At 35.0% G+C, this 15183-nt stretch overlaps 1 protein-coding gene across 12 annotated transcripts in view; it reads left to right on the top strand.

Moving 5' to 3' along the window:
- bru3 (bruno 3) overlaps window positions 1-15183 on the top strand; it is a 318409-nt gene that overhangs the window by 42842 nt on the left and 260384 nt on the right. For 10 of the 12 annotated variants that reach the window (XM_066392861.1, XM_066392858.1, XM_066392852.1 and 7 more), the window contains exon 2: window positions 2652-2723. The exons of the other annotated variants lie outside the window; for them this stretch is intronic. In XM_066392861.1, the coding sequence (XP_066248958.1) occupies window positions 2720-2723 (4 nt within the window). In that variant the 5' untranslated portion in view covers window positions 2652-2719. The remainder of the gene's footprint in view (window positions 1-2651; window positions 2724-15183) is intronic. 12 annotated transcript variants of the gene reach the window in all.

Below are 15183 nucleotides of genomic sequence, written 5' to 3'. Positions count from 1 at the left end.
AACATTAGTTGGCGCTCTGTTTCGTAGCGTCTTCCAACTTCAACATTCCGCTATTCACGTAAAACTTTGATAAACGGTTATAAGCTCTATCCGAATCTGACAAATGGGCTTCTAATTTTAGTAAAAAGCCCCTCTAATCCGATTTTAATGACCGCAGAAACCAGGCATACACAAAAAGAGATTTTAAAGATTAACTTGGACCCACAGAATTTTCACTGGCGTGCCATTTAGAATCTTGGAGCTCGGGTATTGATTACTTTTGGGTCATTGCAAGGGCAATCAAAACTGTCCGCTGACCTAAATTTACCTAATATTCGGAGCCTAGGATTCAGAAACTTCGTTAGCAGGGAATCTTTATAGCTCCCATAAAACGAGATCTCCTCGTCTGGTTTTTGCCGGACTATAACGCCAAAAACATGATGGCCATAACAACGCCAAACCGCGATTACTCGCTCGTTTATAACTTCCAAAAATGCGTCCCGATGTCCAATAAATACTTGGACGATACGGTGTTTACAAAGGAATCGGTTTTACGAGGACATTCCTATATAAATTTGGGGGTTTTATTAGATTAAACCAGCGCTTTGGATGCACTGGATGCTTTCCTGTAGCCTAAACTTTTGAGTTTATGCTCAAACTTGCTGCGTTTGCTTTGAATATATTTCGGAAAATTTACAGCCCTTTCATGTAAATTATTTTTCTAAAGGTAATTTGGGGAGATTTCTTGCATAATTCGACTGTTCCCCACTCGTCACCAATAAATCTTAAAGAGGCGCCAGTGTAATTAAACACATAGGCTTTAAAACTAAATTTGGTCGATTAATTATTCAGAGGACCATCACTTGCACTAGAGCAACTTAATTTCATGTAACAACCGATCTGAATATTGTTCAGGCGATAAATTTCATTTGTCGCGAGCTCAGAACAGAACATGCCCGATCAGGACCTGATTGATGTCCTGCAAACTGATAGTAATCTGCCTGTAATGCACAAGGACTCTCGAACGCATTAGGGCATGTGGATAATTAATTAACAGCAAATTTTAAGCGGGTCAGGTGGAATGTTGTCAACTGCGCTTAGGTTGACTCTGCATGGAATTTACGTAGATAAGATTCCGAGCAAATGTTGGTTTTGCTATCGTCAGTTGTGGTATCGCAATGGTTAAAGTCCGTCAAAGTGATATTTTTGCCAGAACAAGGCTCATTAGCTTGAAAACGAAATTCAAAATTTTGGGAGAAATTGCAAAACTCCTAACTCCGATGGGTCTGATACTTCATTATAGCCATATTTTTCACGGAAAGTATGAACTGGAAAACTTGAATTGGAAGTACATTCTACTTATTAATATCAGCCTATCAATATCTATATCTTATTAATTCCTTCATATATATACATCACAGCTTTCTACTTTATTAGTTACTGCAACCATCATGATTATCCAGGAAACTGGACTGCTAAGGAAATTTGGCAGATAAAAGCACTGCAATGATGCTTCCTGACCTTTGCCATGGGTTTGGTAGACGATTTTCCTCCAGGGGGTACGAGACTTCTATTGTTTGGACACCATAATTAAAGGCAACTATTGTATATAGGTTTTTCGTTGTCAGATCGCTCTTGACCTTCGTAGCCTTAAATATTGGATACTACAACATTTTTATTTTCTGTGAAAAAAATATTATACCGGCCCTATTTCCGTCTTAAATCAATTATTTTACAGCCTTCCGACATTTCATTAAAGTAGCACTAACAAAGCTCTAAATTTCTTCGTGTTGGTTGTATTTCATAATTTTGATGTCGAATATAAAGGCGTCGCATTGTTTTTAGAGTGCAATTTCCGAGATATTAAAACTTAATTGAATATGTATTATATATTATATTTGGTTAATTCCAACCCTAAATTTCACGCATATTCTACATTTCCTGTTAAATGTAGTAGAGTTATTATGCCCCAGAATGCAAACAAGAGAATATTTCACTTTTCAAGTGAAGTTCGTAGAAAACAGAAATCAATTGCATTTCCCTGAACGCATTTTTAGTTGATAAGTCTTATCTTCCGCTGTTAAACTTGGCCTTAATGAGTTCATCCCAGATTTTTCATAGTTAACCGAAATATTAAACTTGCCTTTTGCACCGTCAGGCTTCAGGCAAGCAATTATAAGATATTAATGTCAAATGTAAAGGGAAATTTACGAGCTGTTTTACATTTTTAATCACAAGCTTATTTCGCTTTTGCTGCAGTATTCGAGGGAAAATGCCAGATATTTCACATTTTATCATCCGCTGCCATCAGTGCTAATTCGCTTTTGCAATTAGCGATTTTGAGAAGAGTCTTGCAAGTTTGTTGTCGACTTTATAAAATTAATAAAGATCTGGAAGTGGAAACATACAAAGGTTTGCTGGTTCATAATCGTCAAAAAAACAATTTTATTTTCAATGAAAATGCCTTTTCAATTTCTCTATCTCTTATCCCCTCTTTGTTCAGGGCGCACAAAGAGCAGAGTGATTAAAAGGATCGGTCCCCTTTTCACGTCCAGGCAAGCTAGATATTTTATATCATTCCCCATCCATAAGGAAATATAAATTCCTGTCAGCATCAGCATTATTTTTAAGTAATTTTCTATGTTATAACAGACAATGCATTTCTTTTTCAGGTGAGGTTGAGGCCAAACAAATAACCCAAAATTATCATCCTGGAAAATTTATCCATAAAATCGTTTAGATGAGTAAGTCCTGCTCAGTGTTGTACTGTGTTTTGTCTGTGAATTCGTTGTACCTCTGTTGTAAACTCGCTACCATGTTTTACACAACAACAAAACATGCCTTTCTGTGTATGCATAATTTGTGTGGACATGTTGTTTGTTTATGTTTTATGTTAGTTACGTTATCGATGCCTCTCTGCGCACATTTAATTCAACGATGTTTTTCAAATTCCGAGTTTATTCAGACGAATTATACGGTGAAACAGCAACTGATAATTTTAAAGAGATGACAATGAATATAAGCTTTCTCGTTTTTCATGGCTAGATATTTGATCTGCAAAAAGCATTTAAGATCCAGTAAAGAGGCACCGAGGCGCCTCTTGGTCAATACGTGACGCGCCTTTCAATGCCGAGGACTCCTTAAAAATATTACGCTTTTCTTATGGCTGTCCTTTAAGATCATGGAAAACATTAGTGACAAGTTGTCTTGTAAGTGCAAGTTTTAACTTGCTGAAGCATGTGCAGGATATAATGCGTCACCAACAATGTTCGGAAAGAAAACTTATAATAAATAACAATACAGTATTTTTCTAAAGAATATTCCACAACAAACTGTTAAAAAATCCTTATGAAAGTAGAGTAGAAAGAGAGTTCAGTGTTTGTTGTTATTAATTTCATTTTCCCTCAGGAGTTCTTATATAAGTTTATTTTGCTAACATGAAAATGGTATTGATTTTGCCAGTGGTAAGAACACTGAAGTTCTATGTTCAGTATTAATATTTAAAAGATCCATAAACACCTAAGGCAGATTAGCCTTTATTTATATCAATATAGTAGTCCTCTGGTAATCTTTAAAAGTTACTATAACAACGACTATTTTTTAAAATGGCCTTAGCTAAATTTGTAAAAAATAATTGACAAACTTTATAGGGCGTGAGGGGTAAAAAATAGAGTAATTCAATTAAATGTCTGATGCTTATTATATTTGTGCTACAGGGTGTTCAATTTTTTTATTTAAATTAGAAAAATGCAGGTTTTGATTAACACGTTTGAATTTATTCCCAACAGGGTTTTTATATACGTCAAAATTTTCGAAAAACTCCTTTCTAATCTAGCTGATAGTTGGTATGATCTGTGTTTTGCAGAAATAAATAAAGTCGGCCTATTTTATTAATGTTGATACGATTTTTAAGTATTCTGATCCTCTGAACTCTTTTACATGAAAAAGGTATTTTGATAAACTTGCATTTTTGGGTCCTACAGATTTTGCAAAATAAGTATTTTGTGCATTTCCAGATTTGTGAGAACACCATTGTAAGACCACCAATCAATTAACTTATAAGACAGGCCAAAAGTTAGTTTGTTGTGTTCAAAAATCTACTTGTGAGCATTTGCAAACCTCCAATTCAAAATTTTTTTTCCGTTTTACGAGATAAATTAGTTTATGATCTGACGAACTTGCGAGCGGGCCCAAAAACGAATAAGTTAAATAACATTTTCTTACATACGAATTAGACATATTATTTTATGTCCAATTCCATGTTACTTGACTATTAATTTAATTTTTAAATCAAAATTAAAGTTCCTCTGAAATACCCTAACCACCTTTTTAAAAGAAATTAATGTCCTCCACAGAAAACACATATGTTACAACCGGCTTTATTATATTAGCAGCGTAATGAATCACTTTATGTCCACAAAATAGGATCATAAAGAGCCTTTTGTATTTAAAGAGGTCATAAAAACATAAAAACCATTGGGGTACGATATTCGATCAATATTTTGCGATATTACTGCGAAAAGGATGATTGAAATTCTGTAGAAGAGTAGTTGTTGCGATAATATCATGATACGATTAAGTCTGAACGACCACTTAAGACAGGTATATTGTGTACTTTCTACATGAAATTTAGAAGAAATTAGATTTCAATGCCTAAAGTAGTATTCTCCTGAGTTTCATGGTACACAAAAGACAAGTATTCAATTTGAAATTACAGGTTTTTAAAAAAATATTACCAAAATGCGGCATATGTCACATCTGGAGGTTTCAAAGACTATCTCAGTTTCGAAGATTTCAGAAGGAGAAATTCGTAATTCTAAAATATCGAAAAAATTTCTATGTCATTACGATTCCAATATTCTAGACTATAATTAAATTTTATCAATGAAAAGTGGCAGTTCGTATTAAATATTCAAATCGTAATGGAGGAGAAATTGGATTTCAATAGTTGTTATTAATTAAAATCTCGCACACAATTCGATTGCAATATTGTGTATAATCAACAATATAGAAGGAACAAATTTATATTAAAAACAGCAGAAACTATGCAAATATATTTTTTCTACTCGCGTGGACGAAATGTCAACTTTTTGCTCGCATTTCAGTGCAGGACTTTGCACTTTTTTGCAATATAGTGCACATTTTTTTTGAGCGAGAAAACAGCTGTGTTCTTCAGACGTGCAAGAAAGACACTTTCCGCAAACGTTAGAAACAATATATTTTCTAAGAGCGAGCTATGACCACTTATTTGAGATACTCTATTTGGTGAACAAATATCCCAGTCAGTTTCAGGTAATCAGCGCAAGAAATCATAACTTTCTGCATTGAAACTCTTACGAGAAATCCCTTGCGTTTTATTACACACAAAGAAAAAAGAAATTCCGTATTCAGTTTTTTTTTTTGGTATATCTTATGTAAAGTTACCTATTTACAAGGTATGAAGTTATGAAGTAGCATGTCTGACGTCTGGATGGTAAGGCGGTTTGAGGCATTGTTCGTATAAAGTAAGGCTGCCTCAAGGGGAGATTAAAGCAGACGTTATTAAACTAATATTTGAGTGAAATTACTGGAAGAGATGCGGTTCTTTTATAAAATGTTAATCTAGAACGGTTTCGCCCAATTATCGGTATAACGAATTCTGCCTTAACTTTCGCTCCATCCGGTCCTCCTATTTATGTAAACAACCGGTCAAATCGCCCCACCATCCAAACATGCTACTTCATATCTTGTAATGAAGGTAGCTATGCCGTATATTTAGTGCTGTATTTAGTTCAAAGTTATTGTTTTTCCCTATCAACCACCCTAAAATTTATCTATATAGGCTCGTTGGCATCTTGCCGAACTCCGTTATGCGTCGTTTAGGCAATTACCCTCGCGTCCGGAAAACTATCGCTTTCAGCATTTGTTAGGAAAATGACTATATTGAAATCATTTTTCAATTACATTTATAGCACTTAATCCAAATGGCATTGTACAGTTTCAAAATTATTTTATCTACTTTCCTACAGCAATAACAATGTGGGACACCGCACTTCCTAAATTTCTCTAGCGTTTTCCAGCCACTACGTAAATTAAATTTTCAGTGGAAATTTATTTCGCATGCTGGGTCTGCGTTTTTTCCACATTTTTTTCCACTCCCGCATTTGACTCCAAACTAAAAAGACAAAGCGGCATTCCACAACACCACAATAAAACAAAATTATTACCTTTTACAGGGGCTTTTAACTTATTTTGATGCCCGCGGGGACCTTCACCGGGAATTGAATAGGGAAACCTGAAAACTCATTTAGTTTTCGGACCGGTAAAATGCCTTTGTGATTATATTTTATTGTGTTTAGTTCCAAACTAAGCCCTCACGAAAGAATCCACCTGCTCTAAACGGGATTGGCTCAAATTGGATCGAAGCCATTGTCATGGAAAATTTGATAAAGCTGTTTGGTAAAGGACGGCTTATCGGGGTCATTATCAGTTTACCGGAGTCCGATAGTAGCCCGGAACAAGGAAGGACGTAACCATCAGGTAGATAAATCATCGAAAATATAGGCTGCTTAATAGGTTACCAGGCACCTAATCTTGTATGTTTGACGTCTATTGGATTGAGGTGAACAGAAAACCAGGTACTTTCTATAGCAACGCTGGTAGCTGCTTTATTTTGAGCATGTTAGTGAGAACCGATATGCCTTATTTATGTTTCAACAAATAATGCATTCCCGAGAGCTGACTATGTTTCATTATGTCTGTCGATCTATAGCAGCTTTGGAAATTGAATCAAGGCTGCAGCTATTTCGAGTTTTTAATTAAAATAGGAAAGTCAGGATTTGTTTAGTTACAACAAGTTGTTTATGTTAGTTTAATGGTCTCCGCAAATAGATAATCTCAAAAGGTATCGAAACCTGTTTGGGTTTTTTTAAATTTCTATACTTTTTATTTCTTCGAAGGCCGTGGGATCGACTCGTCTGTTCAACAACATTTTGAAATTCTACGGGCACAAAATGGCTATTTCAAATAAATACGAGGGGGCTCAACAGGAAGGGGAGTTCAGTCTTACGTGTACACTTCACATTATCCCTTACATGTGGTTGATCCGGCATGATTTAACTTGCACCGACGCCTGTAATATTGTCTTCTTACGTCGGTGTACCCGAGTTAAACTTTATACTTTCTAATCTGAATTTGTTAAGTCGAATTTATAATGTCGCAGTAAATTCCCCAAGGCCTTGGAATCTGCCGATGGCATTTAATTTTGTCAATATTTAACCAGTTGCCTTTAAATTAATCGTTAACCTATCAAAGGAGCTTAACAATAGTTTCAATTGTGCCACCAGGGAAATAATGTCTAAAATTAGACGTCTAATTTCTCTCGGCTAGTTTTATTTTACCCTCAAGGCTTTCAAGCAGTTTTGCTTGTTTTGTGCCTTTGCGATTCTCCATATTATTTTATATTCGTAAGTTACACTCACTACTATAATATTAACTATAGACATACATTGGTATATGATCAGAACTCGTGTTCCCACGGGTTTTCCCCTTTTTGGAGAGTTCCCCATTCCTCATTTCTGTCCTTTAAGGTTTGCTTCAGTTTGGTACTTTTAACAATTGCTTTGAGAACTGTAAGGAATCTTCTATATGTGGAGTAAAGCGTTAAATTGGTCAAAAATTTCATCGTACATTATTTGTGATTATTTGAATCCGGTGATGCTTTTCTACCTTAAATGACGTTTTTTCGCTGTGCGACAAGCCAGGGACGATGCAGACAATTCTCAATAATTTTTTTCTTACTGATGAAGCCAACACTTGGGGCAATATGTCTCTTGAAGGACTTCGTTTTTCTGTTAGGAATCTATGAGTCCGGAATCCCTGTCGTGAAGTCCACAGGACTGAGCAAGTGGACGACGATAACAGAAAATTTGCTGAAACCAATTGTTATCGTATAATTCAAGTTAACCTAATTATTACCACATTCTCCACTCTAGTTGTGGAATAGAAGGCCATAACGTCGAATTAAAAACAAATTTGGATTTTCGGTAGCGTTCCTCTATACCACCGGTTACAGCCTTTCGAGTAGGCAAATGGGCCATATTTTGGTCGAAGAGCTCGCGTGTACCTACCGTGGAAAATTATTCTTCAATTACAAAATAATTCAGATGCATAATTAAAATAAACGCGAAGCCAGAGCAAACACAGGTTAAGTGCAAATTTTGTAACGCACGAACTCCCATTTGGATGAAGTTATTTTATAAAATTACTCCGTATCCGGCTAATAGTAGAGGGATATGTAAATTGTAATTTAATGGAAATGAAGGTACATGTCCAGAAATGGAAACAATTTTAAATATTGTTCTGGAATGTTAGCAAAATAAAACAAAACTGGAAGCGCCATTGAAGCGATTGATTCAAATTGGGCGGGCATTTATACAAAAATGTTGCCTGACTTGGCATAAATCCACTACCCGTTTTGGCTATTCATTTCGCATGGTTTTTTAAAGGTTAATGGATCCAATCCGGCTAGCAGATTATTAATTACCATTTACTATCGACGGGGAAAACCTAACTGACTCCCGATGTCCAGGGAGAAATTGAAAATGCTATTTGGGACAAACAAAAACGAGGCACGTCCGCCTTGTAACGACGAACGCGAAGTGCAGAGTGTGTGGTCATTGAAAGTTTATCACGTAGCCAATTCAATATTAACAAAAATAAACGTGTAGGACATGCCCGGACCAGCGGAGATGCTCCAGCAACTAAATCTCATTACAGAAACACGATAGCAAAGTTATAAAGTCGATATAGGACGTGGCCCGGGAGTTGGAGACTCTCTTGCAAGTCCACTCACGTGCATCTTTAGACTTGGCATGTCGCTCCATGTAAGAGATATTATGTAGTGGAATGTAGTAATGCAAAGAAATATAGGTCTATAGGAATTGATTACTGGATATTTGGTTATGGGAGGGATTGCTCCTCTTTCATGCTGATGTCTCGTAAGTTCTCTAGTGACGCAAATAAAAAAAAAACCATTACTGCAGAATATGGATTCTCGGGGGGTCGAATCCCTTAGCAACTGAAGTGTTGGAACCTCGAAACGCATAATAAAAATTTATAGCTTATACTTGAAGTTAAATATCTCCGAAAATAACGAAGATATTTGAATGCGGGAAACATATTCAGAGAGGTGCATGCTTTTTTTTATTTTGGTTTGGGAACAACGTTTCACACATAAGCCGTGGAATTGCATACTATTCTCAGTTAAAACTAACTGAGAACAATCTTCACCCTTCACTAATGTCTCAAACGAAAACCTCTGTTAACGCTTTTTGTTATTTTTTATTATCGTTAACTTGTTTTTTTTTTGTGCGAGGTGTTATTAAGAAAGCTAAATATACAGGGGAAAGCAAAAACTAGAAATTTATCAATCCATTTCTAATGTGTTAAATCTGCACCGAATGTGATGTTATCGATCAGACCTTGACACGTTTCGAAATTGGGCGTTAGAATATCGGAGTTGGTGATCTTCCTTCGGAATTTACCCGTTCACTATGCTCATTGATTCGGAAACAGCAGACACCTATGCAGGCTGGTCCCAGATGCTGGAAGCAGGTAGGTGTTTTTGCAATTTTAATTTTTTTTTACTTTTTCTTGTATATCTAGTGTGCTTCTTATTAGTTTCTTACTCCTAGACGAGTTGTCAAGAATCAACTGCATGTCAACATTATGAAAACAAGAACAAAAATATCGCTCAGACTGCATATCAGACTGAAATTTTCGATAAAACGATGTTTTTATCGAACCAGGTAGGATATCGAAAATCCGAAACACTGCCCGAGGTGTCACATTCCTCTGAAAATTGCCTCATGAATGTATGGCCTGAAATTTTTTTCGGCGAGTTATGCACCGAAGAGATTTTATCAAAAATTCACGGCCATTTCGTCGATCCTGTAGCAGTTTTCTTGCACAATGTATGGTACTTCATATACCCCCGAATGACAGTCCAATGATGGACCTATTTGAACGTGTTTATCCCATTCAAATGTGTTTTTTTTTGAGACATTTAGTTTGGAAAATAAGCTACACATTTTCGTTGTGCGTTTTGAAATCTGTAGCAATTAAAAAGTTTATTTTCAAATTAAAAACGTGATTTTTGAAATCACAAATCATGACTAAATCGTCAGAATTCTTAAGAAATTTGGCAATTTCCTGTTATAGAAACTGCTACTGGAAAGACGTTCACAAAACGTTTTCAGAAATTTCCGGTTTCGAACAACTATCATGACTGAACTCACATTACTGTGCACACCCTGTATAAAAAAAACATATCATTTTAAATCAGTTTCGAAGTCTTCTAACACGAAAACGGAGCACTTTCGGATATAGCTCTCGGCCTGTTTTCACCTGAGGCGCTTGTGGTATTTTCGTCCACGTTTTTCTGCCCACTACGAATTTCCGAGTTGATGCATGATAATTATCCTCCAGTATAATAACAGCAATTTACAACTCCATTTGAACCTTAAAAAAATGTGTACCATGATTAAGAGTAAGACAATAACTTACTTTCCGAATTTCACTATAAATAATTCAGAAACGATCCTATAAGAGGTTTTCCAAATGTCTTATTATTTTCAGTTTTCTAGCTCTCAAGCTATAAATTTTTAAGCTCCCGACTCTGGCAATCGAATGTTAATAATGTATTTATTTGGGTCTGCCTTTTTAGGTTGATTTGTTGTTTAGAATTTTCGCAGTCGAACTATTATTACGAAACCTGGATATTTAATAATTCAGTAGGATTCGGGCGCATCGCGAGATCTCCCAATTCGAATGTAAGCAATGGTTATTAGCAATATAGCGTTTTGAATTAATATAGCAACATTGCGTTTTGATTCTGATCAGATTTGCATTATACACCCGACTGATTTCAGTCTATTCAAATCAGTACCGTACAGCATTAAACGGTTTGCATGCTGAGCAGGCTGAGTGAGATCGAGTGACTACAGTCCCAATTAATACTTGTTCTACCGTCCCATCCTGGGTCGTTATTATAAATTTGCCATAAATTATAGTGCTTGGGAGCGGAATTATTCGCTGGATGCTGAAATCGACTATCCGGTTGAACGAACTTCGAATCGTGATTGTATTAAATATTAAAAGAGGCCTCGGGCGATATGATTTTGTGTTTCGATATTCGCCTGTTCCATAATTTTCCATTAAAAACAATGATCTAATCGACCGACCCTTTGTAGCAGCCATTATAAATATCCCTTCAACAATTATAATTCAAAACAAAACGAGTCCATCTCAGATAAGGCACCTAACAGATAGTGAAGTTATAAACATCAACTTGTCTCCCGCGACACGCAAATGTGTAGGAATGATTAAAAACGGAGTTTTATTTTATTCGACTGGTCACGAAAATGCATTCAAGTGTTTTTCCCTACTTTTATCGTCCGTTTAATTTATGAGCTCCCACTCCAGTGTGTTTTAAAATTTAATTTGTTTCTTTCACTGTTTGCTAAGACTGCAGTCGATAATGCAAAGCAGCGAACTGTATTTCAGAAGATAAGGCCAAACTTAAGAGTTTAAAATGACTTTAATTCTCAAACGTTTTTTTTTGTTTTTTAGATTGCTCTGCTGGATTATTCCTATTTCATTATTCCATGTAATTAGAGGGACGTGGTTAGGTATAATCCCAAAGAAAATGCATTTCGGGAGGGTATTTTTTAAATTCTTTTTAAAGTCGTGTCTCCGCGTTAAATTTCAAAAACACTGACTTGCACGTTAAGCAATGAAACAAACTACATACCACTAATTTCATCTCCTATCAATCCATGCAGGGAAGACAATTCGCGAGAATTTCCGAATTCACTGAATTACAATTACCTACAGTACATATACAGGCACAATTCATTATGTTTTAGATTGTTCTTTATATTACAGCTTAAAGTTATTTTGCACTCATACTTCCAGGAAATGAACGTCCTGTGTTCATTAATAGTGGTTGAATGTATATAATTATATTACACCGAGGATTTCAGGAGCGAAGTTTGAAGAGATGATTGATAAATGAATGTTTTGTACTGGAACATGAACTGGACTCTTCTTGGAATTTAACGCTTTTGAACGCTTAAATAACACTTTATGCACCTAAACAAAACCTAAATAAATAAATGCTTCAACATCTCTAGGAAAACGATTTTAATTACAATTTACAACTTAACTAAAAAATATGTTTAAAAAATTATTAAAAAAAGTTAAATAAGAAAAAGTAAGTAGGCAAAATTTAAAGGGCGAATTTTTGGAGAATTTTAAGCTTAACAATTCACAAAGAGACGTGATCTCGAAAAGCAAGGTATTCAAATTTAAATTCGTTTTTTAAACTTATTCAGCACCTTGTGGACTTGCAATTTGATCGTCCCTGAAAGCTACCATAGCATGAGAATGCAGCCCGGAATGCAGATTTAGAAGAATCAAAGTTGGTTCTAGGAACATCTTGAAGTTGTTTCAATTTTGTTCTAAGCTGTTTCATAATTTCAAATAATCTCATTTTACTACATGCTATGAATATTAAATTGTTAACTTAATGAAAAGGATGCGTGCTGGGTGCTTAAACGAGTAAAATAGGAAATTTGAAAACCCAAAAAATGGAGTTATATAGATATTAAATTCAGATGATGATATAACATATTCTCCTTTACTAAATTTTTATAGGGTATTGAGTTCATTTTCAGCTCTCAGTTCGCATTAAATATTTAATGAAAACGGCTTATGAATATTCAGGTGTTGTAACTATACCCATGAATGTGAATATTCCATGCATGAAAAGGGGAAATCTCACTGAATTCAAAATGATTTTAATACTCAATGAAACACAGATAAGTATTCTAATTGTCGTTATCTTCACCACTCTTCAAACCCTGGCGTTGTGCGCTTCAAACCCAGAGCTTTTCAATACTCAGAGAAGAAGACAAATGTTCCATGTGAACAGCAGGCCTGAACAATTGTTCAAACTCGTTTAGGAACAAAGCGAAGATTGATTCACTAAATATAGGAACTTCTTTAATTATGAAGTATGAGAATCTGAGTTGTGACAAACACAGGCAAGTTTAAGTAGTTCTTGCAGCCAGAACATTTTCGGCTTTAGAAAGGTTTGAAAAGTAATATTAGAATAGGGAGGAAATAAAGTAGGTGACCTGAAAAATTAATTAGCTTGAATGCGACGATATCAGAAAACATAGAATATCAAAGGTCAGGCAAGTGGAGCTAAGCACGAGCCGCAGGAAGGACCTGACCAGTTGAAGGAATATTCTTGATGGTTATTAGCATTGTGACCTTTACTTAAGCATAAAATATTTTCGAAATATTCTGTAATCTCACTTTTCTATCGTAGCTGTCTGATGCAGCATATATGTATACTAACCTAAAGTAGTTTCTAATGGATCGATAAAATAGTAAAATATCTGAACTTGAGGATAAAGCTCTGGATATGAACACACAATCAAAAATATACGGTGTTCATAAATAAGAAAAAACTTCCAGCCACCATTCATTGGTATAATGCGAAGTAAAGTTTACAAGTACAGTTAATTATTCCATATTACCTGATAAGAATCTCAAAGTACATTAGTTCAGGTTTGTTTAGAATAAGTAGCACTTTCGTATGTTTCTATTATTATGAAATGCAGGTACATGAAGCAGGTGCATTGTTTTAGCTTTTTCTCGTACAGCGTATTCTACTGGGAAAACAAGTGCAAAAATAATGCCTATTCTTGTTCCTGACTATTGAAAAAGGCAAAAAAAAATGCTTAATTCATCATTATTTATTTATTAGGTTTATTTTTTCATCTTTCCTGCTTTCTTCTTTATTTCCGGAATTCCATCTGTTTTTTTTAGATAGTATACAGGGTTTTCACAACTTATCGGACAAACCTCAACCACATATGCACTGTTGCATGAGAAGTCCATTTGTTAAAAAAAAATTTAGTGAAAGTTCTACAGGTAACCAGATATAGACAATAATAAAAATTTGTTTATTGGATTAGACTTGTTGATTCATTTGACTGTATTAAAGCTGACACTTCACGTACAAGTTGACAAAGAAGTACCTTGCTTCGCCGTACACTAAAACAATATTCATTAGTTCCTCATTGGTGTACCCATAAGCTATTTTTATTAACAAATAATTTAGAAAAATTAACCATTAGAGAAAGAACATAGTCTTATTCAAATAACCACAAATTGACCATTTTCCAAACAGGCCACAAAAAAAAAGATAAATAATGATAGGTATTGTCGCTCTTTCATCAATATGGAAAAGCATAAACATTTTTTTTACTTTTTGTCAATTTGCATGTAAAGTGTTAACTTTAATACAGTCAAATGAATGGATGAGTCTAATACAATAAACAAACTTTTATTATTGTTGATCTCGTTACCTGCACAACTTTCATTCGATTTTTTTTGGACAAATGGATTTTTTATGTAACAGTGCACAAGTTTGCCTGATAAGTTGTGAAAGACCCTGTAGAGATAAATTTTATATAATTTGGCGGTCTCTGTATAAGATGTTTCTATCTCAAACCGTATAGTGAACTGGAAAATCTGTCTGCGCCGAATCTTTTATGGTCATTGCGGCGGGAGGTAAAGATAAAATTTACATCCCTCAGAAAGTAAATTAGCATTTTCTTCCGGTGAATGGGGAACAAAGTCGTTATATTTAGGAGCAGAAAAAATCAGCATAGGATTCCCCCTAACCTGTGTGACCACTGTGATATTAATTAACGAATCTATTTTACAAATACGCGCAATTTCTCTGCAGATTTAGCTTCCTTGAAATGTTTCCCTGAAGACAGCTGCTCCCTCAATGTATCCAAGAAATTCACAGTGCTTGCATTAAATTTTACAATTCCGATTTAAATATGGCAAAATGATAAATGGTCGTATATATTGTAATGTTGTAGTTTTGATGAATGGCTGATTATTATCAATTACTCATTTACACTTGAAAAGAAAAAAAAAACAAGATATCACTAATTGTAATTAATGGAGTTTTTAAATCATATGAATAAATTATTTTTGAAGCGGCAACTGTGATACATATTATTAATGGACTAAGGAGCTCCGATTTGCATATAGCTTCTAAGAAGTTCTGCAATACGTGTCAAGCCGTAAGGGCTTTTGTAGTTAAAACGCGTTTTCCTCGGCATTGTTTCTCGCCAC

The sequence above is a fragment of the Euwallacea similis genome, chromosome 8 (assembly GCF_039881205.1).
Source record: "Euwallacea similis isolate ESF13 chromosome 8, ESF131.1, whole genome shotgun sequence".
Lineage (NCBI taxonomy): Eukaryota > Metazoa > Arthropoda > Insecta > Coleoptera > Curculionidae > Euwallacea > Euwallacea similis.
This window is presented reverse-complemented; position numbering and strand designations above follow the sequence as displayed.